General features: G+C 42.0%; 1 protein-coding gene across 11 annotated transcripts in view; it reads left to right on the forward strand.

The window, feature by feature from the left end:
- Positions 1–17739, forward strand: part of PLCB1 (phospholipase C beta 1) — a 3004223-nt gene extending 2986484 nt beyond the window's left edge. For 5 of the 11 annotated variants that reach the window (XM_069608284.1, XM_069608286.1, XM_069608288.1 and 2 more), the window contains one exon: positions 15043–17739. In XM_069608284.1, the coding sequence (XP_069464385.1) occupies positions 15043–15273 (231 nt within the window). In that variant the 3' untranslated portion in view covers positions 15274–17739. The remainder of the gene's footprint in view (positions 1–15042) is intronic. The other 6 variants (XM_069608285.1, XM_069608287.1, XM_069608290.1 and 3 more) reach the window with 4 other exon arrangements.
- Positions 17740–19026: the final 1287 nt, after the last annotated feature.

The raw sequence follows: 19026 nt of genomic DNA on the forward strand, positions 1-19026 counted from the left end.
GTGGATGGATTTCTTTTGCATTTTATTTTTTACGCATGTAGAAGCCTGTGGACATGGGCCAAAGTGCAGGTTTATATCAGCACAGTAGGACCACTATATATCCTAAGGCATCAACTCCCTCTAGTGGTGACAACAGGTGAAGCTACTGCACCAGACAAACATAAAGGACAAACATACATCTGGCCTTTTACTATATTGTTAGATGTTACATTTTTGGAGAGAAATGTGTAATGAAATGTAGTAATAGATTTAGAGGGGCTTCCCATACTGCGTTTTCTTGGGCATGGTTTGTGCATGCCTTAGCACACCATGACACTGTGCAAGGCTCAAATCTCTGACCATAGGCAGGTGTTGTCTCCTTAAGCACTTTACACACATGCCTAGGATTTTGGTAACCATGACAAAGGTTTGGAAACCAAAAAAGGTGAGATTGTATGCTTACCTTTGAGGGAGATTTTACAGATTTGGCACATTTCTGACATACAACCCCTTCCAAATGTTGTTGCGTGCCTAAGGAAGTAAGCAGAAGTGCTGTCAGTGGTTTCTTGGACATGGCTTCAGCATGCACAGGCTCACCATGCAGCACGTCAGTTCCGGACACAGCAAACACCTCCTCTCCAGCTATCTCTCCTCTTGGCAGTGCTCCCCAAGAATACAATTGAGTCCACAATACATTTGGACCATTGTACACATAGCTCCTCCAGCTTGTCCTTGTCAGGCCTTCCTGTGCATCTAATCTATCCCTCGCCCTCATCCCAACTATCAACCAGACTTTGCTTCTCCCTACCACTATTGAATGGTCGAGCATACTCCTCCTTGGCCTCTCTGACAGGCAAACCGCTTCGCCACCATAAACTATGGCAGGATGCACTACACAAATGAAAGGTAACATAATAAAATAAATAGAAACATTAGCTAATGTGGGGTACAGAAAAGCACTTCCTCCATGTTGCCCACCGGACCATCCACTAATCTCTCCACACTAACATTCTCAACCTCTATGCTCGCCTCATTACGACGCTGGCGGAACGGGTTAAACGGCGCCGTAAAAGGCTGCGGCGCCGTTCAACCCGTTCCGCCACATTACGAGGTCCCCTCGCGGGACCCGTTAAGCACGCCTGGGAAAACCAGGCGTGCATACCGGGTCCCGCGAGGGGAAGAGGGAGCAAACAACGGGTCATCTCGTAATGGCCCATTGTTTACTCCCTCTCCCATTCCCATTCCCATTTAGCCCTATGGGGGCTGAAATGGGAATGGGATGAACCGTGTCCGTGTCCTCGAGTGAGGAATTACCGGGCCATCTGAACTCGGAATGGTCCGGTAAGTCCTCATTCCGAGGACACGGATGCGGTTTTGCCGGCAGCCATGCCACAAATTGCGGCATGGCTACTGGCATAACTTGTAATGAGGGCCACTGTGTGCATACCTCTACAGGTGGGGATGAATCAGGAACGTTGGAAATGCATTCCTTGGGCAAATGCATGGATCTGCAATGTGAAGCTGAGATCTGATTTTAAAATAACTCCCAGATTGATTAATTTTAATGTTGGTCTGGGGAAATTCCAGTTGAGGTGAGCCATTTAAAGTGGGTTGTGCTGCTAACTGATTCACCAATCAGGAGGATTTCAAATACCTCTTGCTCATTTCTAGATGATGGCTGAACCCCATACAAGAGCACTGATGTGCTTGGAACTGAAAATAACCACAACCCCCGAAAGGGTTGTTATGGCAAAGATTATAAAGGGCATCGGTCTATATATTCTCTGATGCCTTATCTGTGATTTTGACTAAGTTGGGGGTTATTGTTCCGAACCAATCAAAACTCGGAGTTGAAAATGGAAATAGAAAATTTAACAGCTATAGATTTTCTTCAGCTGACAAAGGGGATTCCCTGCCTGTCGTATCAAGGATAACTTTATACCTTGAATAGATTTGTATGAAGTATTGTATAGTGCGATAAAAAGTGGGTCTATCTTGGGCATCCTTACAGAAACCTTGCATCAATCCAAGTGCAATTCTGATTGTATTAGCAACAGGGTAAACCTAGTGCACAAAAAATATATTCCTTAAATCTACCAGGCAAAGGTGGACCTAGTACAAATATGGAAGGTTATTAGCACCAGGGCAAACTTAGGCCAGGTGCAAAACTGCATTTAAAGAATGTGTCTTTGCACAAGGGCAACATTTTCCCTAAAGCAATTACAGTTCAACATTGCTCTTGAAACAATTGCTAAGTTGAGGACTGTTTTTGGTAATACATTTTTATTTGTATAATCTGTTTGCCTCATATTTTATGTGTAGTATTTCTATCGATGTGTTGAGCTGTAGTAGTCAGTGTGTTCATTATTAGTTATTGCATGTTTCAAAACACAGCCTTGTAAAGGAGATTGTTTTGTCAACTGATTGACACACCAGGAGCAATTAGATGTATCCCGTTAGGCAATTAATGTCTTCCCTCATCCAGTAAACCCTCTGGTCGAAGCGCTCGGTCAAGTTGGTCTGGATTAACCCATCCTTTTTTCGATACAGGAGAATCTGTTTATCAACCGTATACATCGGTAACTTTAGCTGGCGGTACCCAGTCAATTAAGCAAGTAGACCCATGCGGGTGGTGAGAGAGAAGAATGACGGCAGACTCCTTGTGGTACTCTCCATAAGGAGGCTTCTGTGGAATCTAGTCCAATTTTCTGCATGCAGATACTGAGAAATGATTTCATCTGTTTAAGGGCAGATCCTGGTAGCACCAGTCAAGGGAACACCCAGATCTATGTCAAGGCTTTGTAACTTTGAAACATCATGATCTTTTGCAAATCAAAGACTAGAGCCCTGATAGGTTGTAATAACTGTCAGCATTCTCATCAGAGGTGCACAAGCACTGGGTTAATGCACTATTCTCTGATTTTATAAACACATACCCACATGTGCACACTCCCAACCTCCTTCCCTATCATTGGAAGGATTAGTTCGAGCGAAAGGACGTTTCTGATTTTTGGAAAACAGCATAAAAACCACTCATTTTTGCAATGCGCATACGAAAAAAGCTTCTGACTTTGAGTAATGTGAGATATTTCCAGAATCATTATTCTGATGGCAGTTAAGCTTCTGCCTTGTCCTCTTGATTGATTGACGAGCAGGCGGTCAGCAGCCCAGCTAAATCAAACGGATTGCAGTGCGATTCTAGCTATCGAAATCAGACCAATGATTCAATGCAGCCTACAGAAACGCTCGTACTCTTCTTTTAAAAAAAACATTTGGCCTCATTACGAGTCCGGCGGTAGCTGTGCTGGTAAAACCAGCAGGCTGCTGCCGGACCCGTAGGGATTGACCAGCTCCAGACTTTCCGGACTTACCAGGGCATTACAGCCGAATTACGGTCCGGTAATTCCAGAGCCGGCATTCCATTACTCCCCATTCCCGTGGGGAATGGGGGCAATGGAAACAGCAGCACCATGCAGTAATGGTGCCAGTGTTTCCACGTCCGTCTGCGGCTAGTGGCGTTATGCCCGCCATGTCAGACCTGGCGGATGTAACATCACACGGCCACAGAAGTCGTAATTAGCCAGTCTGGAAAACGGTGCTGGTACGGTTTTTCCGGCACTGTTAAATCCAGACCGGCTTGCTTGTAATGAGGCCCAATGTCTTTTAATTTGGATTGAGGGCTATGTATATAACCACACTTGTGCAATGGAATTCTTTTGCTACATCTTTCCTCTGCAAGTAGTGAGAGCATATGCAGTATAATGCATTCACTTCAAACTACTAGATCCTCTCACATTAAACGTAAACTTTTCTGAGAGAAAAATACATGTGTGTATACTTTTCAAGCTCACCTTCTGAGCATCATGATTCAAGAGCGCAATCAGTAGGACATGTAAACGTAATTTATAAGGGTGAAAATAAATATGATATCGTATTGACTCTATGTTGTTCTAGACTCCAAACTCTACTGTTTTGACTTGCCTGACTTTTGCCGACACTTTTCAGAGACACTCCCTTGCCTTTTGACTTTTACCAAATAAATACAACCCATCCCAGTCACTGGTTGCCAGTCTCTTTGATTTGTGAGACCCGGGTACGTTCCAGGCTCTCACTAGCCTCATTGCTCTGCCCTGCATCACAGGAATGCCTTGGCATCAGAAGCCCATTGGTATGATGAGACAGAGACGATTTCTGGCAGCCTCTCCGCGCCATGATCAGGCCTCAGTCTTTGCACCAGCAGCATGCAGCTCAAGGTTCTTGCTTGCATCTAATGACTGCTTCTTGCCCTTCCATGGACTCTGGAACTTCCTATGGTCCACGTCCTCGGATTTCATTGGCCAAGTCCTTCCATACTTTTTGCTTGGAAATTGATTTGCGCCTTGCTCGGGAGGCCAACCTCCCTTCCCATAATTAATTGCATATGAACATTGTCTCATGGTGAGGGATGGCCAGGTGATAAATATTTTGAAAGACATTTCAGATCTGCTCCCCTTGTTTGTCCAGCCTGCCGTGATATATATTTCTATGTATATACAATTATGAGACTTACACAGTGCATGGGAGACGTACATAGAGGAGCCACCCAAGGGGTTACAAGTAAGTGTTCCAGGGTATAAGAGAAGCTGAAATGGATAGGAGAAATATATGGGGGGAGCATAAGAGCAGCGTTGAGTGAAGTAATCAGCGATTGGCAAGTTGTTCTTGAACAGTATCCTCTTCAAGTCCTTCCTGAAGTGTAGGATTGGGGGTGTGGGGAGTCTTTTCTGTGTTGGTAGCTTCTTCCGGGGGCAAGGCAAGTATCACAAAAGGGTTTGTTTTCTGGTTGGTTCCCTCTTGTACTTCTTGGTGTCATTGTTAGTGATGCATTTGGAGTTACCCAGCCAGTGGTGTTTTCATTTTAATTGCTTTGTAGATTATTATTAAAAATGGTAATTTATAACTCACTTAATGTCCAGAGGTTTCTAAGTGCAGACCAGGGAATGAAACCTTGTTGGTCCACGTTGTCTTGCTTCCAACGCAAGCGCTTTGCTCCTGAGCTATCTTCCAGAGACTGAGGCAGGCAGACTGATGCAGGCTGTTTTGAGCATGGCATGTGCATAAGAGGTTTATAGTGCAACTTATAGCAGATAGGGCCTCATAGGGTATGGTTATGCTTTCTTAGTTCTGAAATGAGGCATGCTGCAGTATGCACCTCTTCACAATTCTGTATGACAATTCAAATGAACATAATGAAAGCAGACACAAAAACGACGGACACATTTCTTACTTCCAAAGTAAATGGTAGCCCATTCTTTTACTTTCCACTGAAATATTTTCATACCTGTTAATTCTGCTTCCAGCAAAACATGCATTTGTGTACATGTTGATCCACACCCCAGTCACCAAGTTATCTATATTATTGTGAACATAAAACAAATAAGGCTTAATAAGGGACCAGATGGATAGCACACAGGCAACCCATTGTCTTGAGAACAAGAAAATGTGGAGCAGCTCCTCTTCAAAACCAAATCCATCGCTTAGAAGCTGGACTGCAGCATGAAGCAACATATAAATCACAATTTATTGTTTAATTTATTTGATTTGTATGAACATAAAAGGGGTAGTACAGACAGGGGTGTTGATAGTTTTGGAAAAGATCTGGGGCTACACTAATATCGGGACTGTCAGAACCGTGGGCTAGCTATTCTTTTGGTTGTAGTCCCTGAGCTTCTTTTGGGGGCTACAACCAAATTACCCGGTGCTAAAGCCCCCACAGGCACCCCTTAGCAACGCCGCTGATTACAAATAATATATTGAAAGATCATTCAGACAGCTTCCTAGCATTAATCCCTTCCCTCGAAACTAACCCGCTCTGCCCTCCAGGAGAGCTGCTTTTGTGCACGAAAAGCACTCACTAGGCATCCCGGGCTGTTGTTTCTGCCTTATTTAATATAATAATTGCATTGTCGTCGGGCAATAGTCCCTTATTTATTTCCCTGGCCCCAGTAGGCTACCTGACCAAACAGTTCCGGTAAACATGGGGACAGTGACATGCTTCGGGAGGCATACTCCTCAGATGGGGGCCGTTGGCCTCCACACCTCTGACGACATCCGGTGTAGGAAACAAGCCTCATTGGCTTACCAGATTCAGTCCTGTTGAATCCATTGCCAATCAGATGGTGATCTTACTTTAGTTTATTTCTTATATGGTGCCATATGCCCACAGGCCTCAGGGCGCACACAAAGACAAAAAAGAAACAGAAACAGAGACACAAATGCTAATAAGGCAAATAAAAAAAATGTGCCAAATCAATGTCTTTATTAAAGAAAAACGTTTTCATTGCTTTTTTAAGTGAGTGGGGCAAGCAACATCCTGCAAGGCTGGTGGGAGATTGTTCCATGCAGGTTGTGCTCAAACATCAAAACTGAGACCACCAAACTTCACCAGTTTGAAACAGAGCTGAGAGAGCAGTTTGTTTTTATCAGATTGCAAAGTTCTAATTGATGGCTTGGATTTCAAGTGATTAGCTAGGTATTTTGGAGCTGCACCGGGCAGCGCTTTCTGGGTCAATGTGAGCACTTCATGTGAGATCCTATGTTTTACGGGCAACTAGTGTAAGGACCGTCTGGCCACCGAAACATGATCCTGCCAGGCAAGACCACACATTCTGAGCTTTTTGTAATTTATTCAGATTGTATTGAGAAGTGTTGGCTAGTAGTCTATTACAATAACCATGCAGGTTATAGACTTTTCCGGTCCAACCATTGTAAAGAAGGGGAGGTGGTGTAGCTTTCTGTGGCAAGAATTCTCTTGACTGCCATATGGTTCAGATTCCCTATATGGATGGTTGTGAGAACCTCATCCTTAAATTAACAGTCAACTGTAATGTGACCTTTGCCATGCTTTTAGTATATAGAACTCCTCAAACCCTTTCTTCTGTTTGAAGAGCAACTGTTGGCTGTGATCAACAAGTCTACCAAACCCAACTGTCCTGTTATTTTATTGGGGGATTTTAATTTGAGGGGTGGGGATCCCACGGATGCCATGGCAGGCTCCCTGTTGTCAGCTCTGGAAACCCTTGGGTTCTCCAAGCTGGATAAAAACTCCCACGCATATTGGCGGACAGACCGTAGACTGGATCCTGACCCGTAATATTCACAATGCTCATAGGGATTCTCATCCTTGCCCGTGGTCCAACCACTTCCTTGTGAACTCTGTTTTCACACTGCCCTCCACGCCACTTAGGAAGGATACTAATCTGCGGAGCAAAATAACTTGTAGAGATTGAAAAGTATCTTGCTGAATTAGTTCTCTGTTTTGGTATTGAATAAACTGGACAGCAAGGGATCATTTGATAATACTTCAGATCTAGAAGATCATATCTATTAAGGATTCTATGGCTATTCTGGCACTGGAAAAGGTAAAATCTGTGAAACTAGAAACCACAAAGAAATCTTGGTACACAGATAAGATTCGTCAAGCTAGAAAAATTTGAAGAGCGGCATAACGTGAATAGCGCAAGATTTCCAACACTCCCATCTTGGACAAATATAAAGCTGCCGCTCATGTTTGTTGCGCCCTAATTAATAGCATAAAAACATCCACTATAAGTGCTTACACTAAATCTTCCATGCTGCCCTTCATCCGGAACATTTGATTCCCAAGGTTGTTCGGAATCAGAGGTCTGTGAAATTATAAGGGACCTCAAGCCTACTGCATGTGCAGGTTCCCCTGCCCCACTAACATCTTGCGAGAAACATCAGATATTATCACTCAGTGGATCACCAGAGTGATTGATATGTCCTTTCTAGAGGATGTTGTCCCGGCTTCCACGAAGAATGCTTGGCACATTATGAGCATTCCCTTCCTGACCAAAGATCTTGATAGAGCTGCATATTTGCAATTGCAACATCTATAGAAGGTAACAAGCTCCTGGGGACTCATCAATCTGGTTTTAGGACTCAACATGGGACCGGGACGGCCCTGCTGAACCTTAAGTCTAATATCTCTTCAATAGTGGAGGGAGGTCACCCAGCATCACTCATGTTATTGGACCTCTCTACAGCTTTCGATTTGATTGACCATGATTTGTTATGTGAAAGAATTTTTAACATCATTAACTGTTCAGAGAGGGCCAGTGCTACCTAACATCAGTGACCTTAGAAAAGATCAAATCAAGCCCATTACCCACTATGTGTGTGGGTTCAGACACCAGCTGAATCAGCCACAAGTGAGAGATGGCAGAAAAAAAATTAGCAGCAACAATGTCAGAAGGCTCATTACATGTCCAATTAAAATCACAAACCACAATAAGATCAGTATATTGAAACTGAAGGCTAGTCAACAGAATACTCAGTAAAAGCTCAGTCAATGTTAGGGGGCTGATAAACAATCAAAAAGTGAATTATTAATAATAATAATAATAATAATAATAATAATAATAATAATAATTAATAATAATAATAATAATGATACTAATGCTAGTACAGCTACTATTATCATCACTAGTAGTGGTTCTGCTGGTATTAGAAATACAAACACCATTGGTACTGCTTAAATCTGTTACCGGTAACACTACTGGTAAACCAGTGTCATTAAAACAGCAATTAATAGAAGTAAAACATGTTTTACTAGCAGTCCCATTGTAACTGTCTACTACTGTTACTCTTGTTATTAATATGAAGGGCAATAACAATAATAATTTTGCATTTATATAGCGCTACGAACCCTCGGGCATCTGAAGACTGCTTCTTAATACTCACATGTGTGGGGCTCATTTAGAACCTCCACAGTTACAACGAGCTAAATAATTGGACTTGCTTCAGAAAAACAAACATCATAATTGTCTTACAATCTGTTCAGTTCTATTCAGCTTGATTCAACGGATGAATTCAATAAAAGGATACTAAAAGCTCCATTTTACACCTTCATCGTATGCTTAGCCTCCCCCAAGGTCTCCTCCCCCAATGATGTGTCGAGATCAGTTCTCTGGTAGGAGAATCATTTGTCCACTTCCTGATGTAAACATTCGCCCAGTACACCTGCTCTCCTAGTTGCGCTTCCACTTTTTACACTTATTTCTCCAGCCACAAGCAAACAACATACTCACTTTGCCATCATTCCTCTGCATGGCCCCAACTTCAAGGAATGTCTCTTGAGATACTTACTTTTCTGATCCTCACAACAGCTATGTCATGGGCTGGCTTCCTATCCGTTAGTGAACACCCACGTTCTAAAAGGGTATCTAACTGTGCAGTGCTCTTTTCTTATGCTGGATGAACATATTAAATGATTCTTCTCAACAACCGATTTTGGGTGTTTTTTTAATTTTGTTTTCTTGCAAACTTCCGAACATTTCTGGAGATTCATCCAGGGAAGATGGAAGTGGCCCATGGGGATACATGAGGGCCTTCAGAGGAGGGCATGCTTCTGCCATCCTCCACAATGACACGTAGCAGGCCCCACTGCTCTTCGGGGACTGCCTGCCCCCTGTGAGGCCATGAAATATCAACTGTTTATTTCGTTTTATGTCACCTTGTTCCTGTGGGGTGGGGATTTGCAAGGCCATAGGGCGAAGTGGCGGGGGGATGCGAGGGGGGTATAGGAGTGATTTTGAAATTTAGAAGATGCAGGGTGATGTTTTTGGTACACCTGGGACAGATTAGCAAAGCTTTGCACTGGTGCAAAAAAGTGGAGCAAGTGAATTTAGCACTGATTTTACTGCTTAGATAATCGGGAATGGTGAAAATAGAAATAGCCAATTTGTATTATCTAAAAATGTTTTCACAAGGGCAAAAAGCAAACAGGCTATCCTATTTACTATGTTTGATGAGTAGCATGAAAAGAAATGTAGCAAACCGATTTATTTCGTATGATGTGCAGCAAACATATTACAAAAAAAGTATGATTTATGACTGCACCAGTGCAAACATAAATGTGTTATGTTTTGATAATACTGATTATGGCAAAACCTGTTTGCTCCATACCATTTTATCAAAGCATTTGCTCACTTTTTAGAACGTGTGCAGTGTTAGATGATCTGGCCCCTGATAAATCCTGTGCATATTGTAGGACATGCCTCTGACTCCTAAACATATACATTTTCAAAGCAAACATTCTGTGGAAGTTCGTCCAGCTGTACTCCTCTCATGTACATGACTAATTGACTATTCAGTGCAACGGAACTGGAAGTTGCTGCTCATATATTTTTGGGGATGCACAATACCGTGGTTTATGTATTTTAAAAAAAGTGACTTTCGGTGCAAAAACGAAGTAACTTTGCTACCTTTCTCTCAGCCTTGCTTTTTATTTGTAAAGAGCTTAGATCATTAATTTGTATCTAAAAGCGTGTAAAGCCTCTATAGGAAGACGATAGTAAAAGATAAAAAAAAGCTGTGTGTTTCTTTTCATCAGGCTGATAGTGACTACAAAAGATGATCACGTGAGTTACTGCTAATATAGAACGTGAGATGAACGTGACGTGATATCACACATGTTTGGGCAGTTGACAAACAAGAGTCTTCTCTATTGCTACTTCCTTAAGGACCTGATATATCTGCAGCATGTGTTGTGCTTCTGGGAGTGTATGTGGAGGCATGCGAGGCCATGTTTTAAATATAATTTCAGAGACCTTCAATAACCATCACAGGCTATACAGCATGGGTACCATGTGACATATTGGGCCTGATTTAAGAAGCATTTTTCAATGGGGTTTTCCCATTCAACCGTGTTTTTAAAAAAAATATATAAATCGTGCCCCGTAAGTATTACTAGAAATGTATTTCTGCTTCCTGAGTTTCAAAACATCGGAAATCTCTCAATCAATTCTCATGCAGCTCAAGGAATAAGATGTGATTATAGAAATATTGGCGCCATGAGCATAAAACACAAAACGATAGAAATGGGACACTTAAATAGGAAGTGGTGTCTATTGTAGATTTTTACTTGTATCAAATGACATGTACTAGTGGACAAGAAATGTGGAAGGCAAACTGTGACAGTGCCCCATGGCACCACCTCGCTCAAACCCAATATGAACCTCTAACTCACCGTCCAGCCTCTAAACTTAACCCTCACCACATCCTTGCATACCATGAATACAATCAATCACCACACATGGAGCAAAAGCTGAAAGCACAGAAAAGCCAGCATGAAGCCAAATGAGACACCACACAGACTCACAGTTGGTTGCATATGCACTCCAGTCCTTGTTCTTGCCCAACACCATCCCTCCAAATATTCCTAGAATCCCACCCCACACACAGTCACATGTCTTCCAATCTGCAAGCATCTGCAGCTTCCTTGTTCTCTCTCCCCCTCTACTCCCATTAACACCCCACAGAAAAACCCCAGCCTATCTCTTGCAGGTTCCTTATTATCGAAGGCCAATGAAATGGCAGAGGTCACAAAGCATAAGAACCAATAACATAACCACGACACACCATTAGCAATAATGGTATTCTAATGGTTAATGTGCATTGTTATGTATCATGGAATGCATTTAAATACACTGTGCTGCTTTCACAGTATATGTTTTTTTATATATATATTCCACAGCAAATATAAATATGTTCATACTCTACAATGTTCCTAATGCTGTTATAATTCAAAGATAGCAATACTATGATTATACGCCCTAGACTTGACAAAGCAAAAAAGCTAAATTAAGTATGTATGGCTAAAACAAATAAAATTAAATTACTGACAGTCATTTTTTTAATGGACTGCACACACTAGCTGAAGAAATAAGCAACCCTTTTGGGTGCGCTTCAGTGATCCCACCTTATGTCCATTCTGAATGGGAGATTTTTCATCTGACTGTGCAAGGCTGCTGACAGTTTTTCAGATTGGGCCTACGGTTCCAAGAACTTTAGGAAACAAGCTGGCAAAGCAAAGTCTTTTACTGTGGCAATAAGCCCAGCGACAGCGGGCCAATACCACCCCAGGAAATGCCCCCAGGGTCCATAGTTACAGGCCCGCTGTCGAGGGGCTTATAACCATTAGTACCCCAGCCCATTAGACCGGGGTACCAATAGCATTTTTTTCTTCTCCGAAACGCTGCTGCATTTCAGAACAGAAAAAAAAAACGTCTATTAAAATGGCTGCTGGGAAAGGGAAAACATAATCCGTTTTCCCTTTCCATGGCGGCCATCGGGAGCGGATGCTCTGGGAACAAAAGTGTTCCCAGTTCGTTCACTACCGTGAAAAGAAGAAAAAGGAAGGTAAGTGGGGTTGGGAGGGCGGTGAGGGGATAGTTTGCAGGCGGGGGCTTATCTGAGTCCCCAGTGGGGGACGAAGGCAGCCTCCAGCCATGGGGAGGCTCGGAGTGGGGATTGCCCCATTTTGAGGCTCCTCATCGGCTAAGGGGCTGCCACGCCCCCGCCTGAAATGAACGCAGGCACTGCATGTACGTGCGTCCACAGGATTATATTGAGGTATGGCTAGGAAATGTGCCTATCATCCTTCAGTGTAATCCCGTGGACGTGAGTGTGAGTACTAATTGCGATTAAAGAGCAACCGAGAGATCAAGAAATGGTGGCCCAAGTTAGGGCTTCCTATAAAAAGACCATGAATAACACCAAACAGGATTTTGTTAGACACGCCTGGCAAAAGCTAGAGAGTGCTGCAGCATTAGGCAATTTAAGGGAGTGCTGGAGAGTTATTTCTGATGGATTATCTTTGAATGGAAATCCTTGGCAGAAAAATGTAGATCTAGTAGGAGAAGGAAAGTGGATCACACATTTATCGTCACAATACAGTAATCATTGTGATGATAATTACCTTAATAATCTAGACACCATTCATCAGAATATTCCAGGTTGATTTATCTTGAATATCTTCACATTGAGCTGGCTGGTGTCGATGGGCGAAGTTGCTAAAGCCCTTGCGGGATTGGCAAATAGCAAATCTGCAGGACCAGACTCAATACCAATTGAGTTCTTTAAAAGGGAGATGGGGGTCTGGGTCCCGGTATTTAGCCTTTTTTCCAATTGGATACTACAACTAAAGATCATATCAAACTCATGGAGGGAAGCAATTGTAGTGCTGATTTTTAAGAAAGGCGATTAAAGGGATCCAGCTTGTTATCCCCAATCTCGCAAATTGATACTTCAGTGAAGTGATTTGGACGAGTGTTGTATGACAGGATTATGGATTGGGTTACGGAAAACCAGATTTTGTCACATTACCAATATGGTTTCTGTAATGGAATCAGTACAGTTCACCAGATTCTGAAACTCAGTCTGCTCTTGGACAAGTTTGTTCATGGTTACAAAGGAATGATATACCTAGGTTTCATGGTTCTTTCCACATCTTTCTATTGTGTAACTCATTACAAGCTCTGGAGCGTACTATGTGACCTAGGTATCCTACTTCAGCTACACACAAACGTGTCCGCAAGAGTGAGAAAAGGGACCGGTGGTCAAACAACTCAGGCTTTTTGAGGGACCCGGGGAGTGAGATGGGGGTGTGAAATAGCCCGCTCCTCTTTAACCTTGATATCAATTCACTTTCCAGTGTATTGTGTGGTCTATCGAGTGATGTCTCTACGATAGCAGGTCAGAAGATATATGCACTTTTGTATGCGAATGGCTTAGTCCTGATAGCTAGAACCAAGACGGCATTCCAAATATTGGGGAATGGGTCCAATAGTTACATGGACAGAAAGATTTGAAAATAAATGTGGGGAAATAAAAGGTTATGTATGTGGGTAATAGCAGACCCTGGGGAAACGCAATATCTGTAGAAAGCAAAAAACTGCAATGGGTCTCTTCCTTTCACTATCTAGGAGTCACGATTTCATGTGACTCGTGATAGCTCATGCACACTAAGGAACAAACACTAAAGGACTCGCAGATTGAAGGCTGAATCCTGAGGTATGGTACGTGAATAGGTGGGCTGCCACTAGAACACATTCTTTGCATTTAATTGGCAAAAACGGTGCTGTTGTCGTACAGTGCAGTAGTTTGGGGCCATTATCAGGCTAAGGCAGACCAGGTCTGTGAAAAGCAATTCCTGAGCAAAATCATGGGTATATCCCAGGGTTTCCTAGGGTACCTGCTGCATGAAGAACTAGATTTACCATACATACAGGATACTATATCATTGTAACCACTGATCTACTGGTTACGCGTATTGGCTAACAGTAGTTTGTCGCTGACTCACATTTTGGTAAGAGATCTAATGACTTCTGGTGTCAGTGGTTTTTCTCTGTGTCTAAATTATATCAAGTCTTCCTTTCACAGACTTGCTTGCACTCAACTCCTGAATGAGGAACTGATGACAGGCAAGGCTGGGGAGAAGGATCTTGTGAACAGTTGTGCTTGCTATGAAGCAAACGTTAGGACGAAAACCGAGGTGCAAATAAAAAAGTGTGAGATTTCATAATGAGAATGCTATGCCCATAGTTCCAAGTGCCAGTTATCTTCACTGGTTCAAAGATCAGAGGAAAAGGGCAATAATTGTCCACCTTAGGACAAATCTGCTTTTTGTGAACAAATCAACACCGTCCTTACAGAATACCAGCTCCATTGAGCAGAAATGCGCATGCTCTCGGTATAACGCAGATGAGTAACCACACTTTTCACTGTTCTGCCCTATATCTGTGATTCCAAGGAAAAGATTTCCATTGTTGAAGGAGCGAGGAGTGAAGAATGTAACAGTAGCACTTAGGCTTCTTCTTTCAGTCCCAGATCTGACTAGAGCGCAATGCATTCATTTCTATATCGAGAATGCTGTTTTGCTCCCCGCCGAGTCATTAGGAGTCGAAACCTCTTAAGTGCTATCGCTTTTTTATGAATGTTTTAGCGCTGATTTGTTGCTATTGTTTTTACTGTTTGTTCTGTTTTTTTACTATTGTATCTTTTAATGGAAAAAAACAACTGTTTGTGAGTAAAGATTTGACACTTGAACTTGAGGATGGGCACACATTTCTAAAGTGTTCCTCTGTCTCCAGTGTCGCCTACAGATGGCATGGAACTTATATGAGTAGTTTAGAACACTTTTGTAACATGAACATGTTCTGTGTGAGATCTTGCATCAAAATTGACCGTCCCTTTTTTTTCTCCTTTTTGTCTTCTTTCCAGTTACAGGTTGAACTGGATCAGGAATACCAAGACAAGTTCAAGAGGCTACCCATGGAAATCCAAGAGTTTGTACAGGAAGCAATGAAAGGCAAGTTCAGTGACGATGGAGATCACAGTTCCGCCACCTCCTCCTCAGCACCCGACAGTGGGAAACTGAACCACAAGCCTCTCTCCAATGAACTTGAAGCAGAGGATGACAGTGCAGAGAGGGCATGTGACACGTCACTTTAATGGCCCCTGACCTGCTACAGGCATATTGTTTCTTTGTTACTTTTGCTGTCATGCCAGGGGTGAACGGGCCACATGCTCACCCGTGGCTTCTCCTGCTGTGATCAAAGCTGCCGTGGAACAGATTCTGAATTCAGGACCCATGCTGGACTATTCAGGAACCCTTTTCCAGAAGAATCCTCTTCTCAAGAGCTGATCTGTGCAGACGGTCTCAATTTCAAACTCTCATGTTGGTGTCACGCAGAGACTTAGTGTAGCGCAAGTTTCTTTGGCACAGGGACGTGCATACCTTGTGCTGCAATGTTGTGTTGTTATAACTTGGGATCGTGAAATGAATAACGTCCAAGCCCTGTGCACTGCTACGCTATCACGTGATGTAGGACGATGACTGTACAGACATTTCATTTTGAGGTAACAATGTGCTCCGAACTAATCTTGCGATGCATTGTAGTCTGTAACCGGCCTGCGTGTGTTTATGTTTTCTAACTGCTCCTCAGCAGTCAAATCATAATTCTCTGCCTGTGGTAAGTTATTAAACCCTTCGCTTGGCAAGCACTGGTGGCTCGCCATTTTGATATTGAGTGTATCGTACTGATAGCACTAACTTGACTTGCTGCTGAACATGTCTCTTGCCGGAACCGTCGTGAGCGGACCTTATACAGGGGGGACGTGATGCAGCCTGTGTCCTAGAAATCAAAACGGTTATGTGCGTGTACATTTTCCCAGAATGATGTCCAAATATGTGTGCAAAGAAATGCACGCATAATTCCAATTTACATGTTTGAAGTTGACCTGAAAATAGCGGGTGGGGAGGTGTGGGTGGAGGGAATAGTTTTCAGGGATGCATGGATAGACATCCTTTATGGATTTGAACACTGGGGTTATTTTCCACATCTCTGTATTGATATAACAAAAGAAAAAAAAAGCAAATCTTACAGAAGTGTTTTTGTGAAACTGGTCTTGTAAATTAAAGTGGTTATAGATGATAGAATACTTATATATTTTGCAGGCTCAAAAGTAATGATTGTATCTATTATATTTTATGTTAAATTTTAACTGCATAGGTTTATGACGCAGATACCAGCTACAATGTCAAAATGTTAGAACGATCTTCCAAATATTCCTGCGTACATGTGGCATGTCTAGGATTTCTTGCATAAGGACAGTATGCTAAGGACACACACATGAGGACTTCATGACTAAAAGGCCATGGTTAGTGGAAGTTGATATACTGCGCGAGCTTCACATGGGTAAAACAAATGATGACCATGATATGAGCTCAGAGGAAGAGGAGGGGATTCAGCAAGTCTCTGTTGCACTGCGGTTAACAAGGGAAAGGCAGTCCCTAAACTAAAAAGAAGGGAGCTAGCAGCACTTGACCTCATCCAGGCACTAAAAGACGGCACTTAAACTATTTTTATTTTGTATTGTGTAACCCAGCTCCCTCCTCGGATTGCAGGGCATTCAACAATCTAACAAGTTACCTTGGACTTCATTGTATTTCTGTCCCTCAGCATCTGAGTATTTTAAACATAACTTATTTTATTTAAATGTAAGCAATAAATATAGATATAGATCAAGTTAATGTTGTTCGTGCAGGTAATAGTTTCAGACCTCAAGAAAACAGTGTTTGTTCTAATTGTCCTGTAGCGTGGAGTTGCAGGGGCACACTGGTTTAAAAGGTGTTCAGTGGAACCCATTGTGGGGCTTTCCAACGGAGGGCTTTTTGGACCAAGATCTGGCACCCTGCGCGGGTTCAATCACAACATATGCACTTTGGTAGGAATTTGACAGGACCCCAAGTGGCTGAAGTTCAGTGCCCTGTTTTCTTTGAATAGCAGTGAAGTCTGTCTTCATTTCAGAAAGTCAGTCACAAAACCACTGCGGGGCCGAGCAGACACTTTAGTCCTGCTCAGACTGACTGATGCAATTGCAATTTGAGTTTTTTATTTATAATGCATTCTGTTATATTAGTTGGAGGGTGTACAGTATCTTATCAGTTGTAGTAATTTTACAATATGTTTGTATTTGAGCATTGATGTACTCGCATTTTTATATCTGTACAGTGCTAATTTCTGCAGTGTGTAGGGTAGAATGTGTCAAAACATCTTTCATTGTTTCGACCTTTACAGTGAAGATGCAGATTTCAATAAATCATATGAATAGTACTTGAACTGCATTAACAATAAACACACGGTCTTTATGAAGTGCAAGTCTTGTGCCTTCCATGTATTTAGCTTGTCAGGTGATGAATGTGTGAATTGCTACATTGTGGATATGTTTTTGCTCTGTAATATAGTGTTTGCTGTTTTTGAATAAGTCTGTGAACCTGATGCATCTGTACACCTCTGACATTGGCTGGATTTCCTCTGTATAAACAGAGTTCTGAAAACCTTCACGTTAAAATGCTGGACATTTTGAGTATTCCATATTCACTGTTTTACTAATTAAAACTCATAGAAAAGTTCAGTAACGTTAACTGGCAATTAATATGGTCATCAGATTCAGTTCTGCCTTTATTTAAAGCTATTGTTGGTGATTTAAGTCGTTTTGTTTGTGACTGGCTGCTGCGGTTGGTTATTTGACCTTACTGGACAGGGTATAGAAGACAATACCCAAAATACTATGTAGATTTGTATGTAATTAATCAACACTGTTTTGAAATGCACACCTTCTAAAGAGTAAGAATTCTATGCAATTTCGTGGCATGATGTTTCTTCCACTTGTAATGTCATGTGCTTTATCACAGGTCTAAGGAAAAATAAAAAGCAAACCTAACTGCGAACAAGGACCATCTTTTTTATTGGGCATCCTTTGAGTCACGGTACATGACAAAAGTGATGGGTGGCACAATGTCAACAACTGTACCCATCATTATCATTATTCAATTAGTCATCAGAGAATTCCATTTGAATCTACTTGCCTGTATACATTAGCATTCATGTTGTTCGAGGCATAACAATATAGGGTATTCCTGTGGTTGTTAGAATTGGAGTGCATTGGAGTGCTTATGAGTTATGTTGCATTATTTGTGCATATGTATGGTGCTAAACTGCAGGGGGACTAACCTCCTTGAGATGCAATGCAAATTATAACTTGATGGCATTAAACACATGCTGCACATGTCAATTTGTCTGTGCGTTGCTGGGGTAGTCGAATAGCATGTGTTATTGTGTTTTGGTAGTGACACTATAGATAAGGTTATGTAATAATTTGTGTAGGAAAATGATGGAAAGGTTTCCTGTGTAACATTTGACTTCATTGATGTAAGTTCATCAAATGCTGGTAAATAGTGGGCTGGCAACCCGAAACACACATGCCAAACATCGTCAATGTTCATGGATGGACACCTGGTAAAAATAATTTGGAATAAACCAAAATGTATTTTTTGCAATGGATTTCCATGGGCTCTGAAATGCCATACATTTTGGCTGTATAATTCAAAAAGATCTACTTTGATTTTCAACGTTCTCAACATACACATCGTCCTGACTTGGAACGTGTGCATGCCACAGGAAATTATAAAATATGATCATCAATACATGAATATTTAATTTTTAGTTTTTCAAATATATTTCTATGTTTTGAGCCTGCTCGTTAGGTCAAGAGCTACACAAACTACTTTTGAGGATATGAAAGACAGCTGAATCTACATAATCCCTTTTCATTTGTGTCAGCACTTTCCGTCATCCTTTTCCGCCCCCTGGTAAAAGGGGACATTAAGGAAATAGAGAGAACACAGAAACATTTGCAGTA

This window comes from Ambystoma mexicanum, chromosome 4q (genome assembly GCF_040938575.1).
Source record: "Ambystoma mexicanum isolate Mex_15411 chromosome 4q, UKY_AmexF1_1, whole genome shotgun sequence".
Lineage (NCBI taxonomy): Eukaryota > Metazoa > Chordata > Amphibia > Caudata > Ambystomatidae > Ambystoma > Ambystoma mexicanum.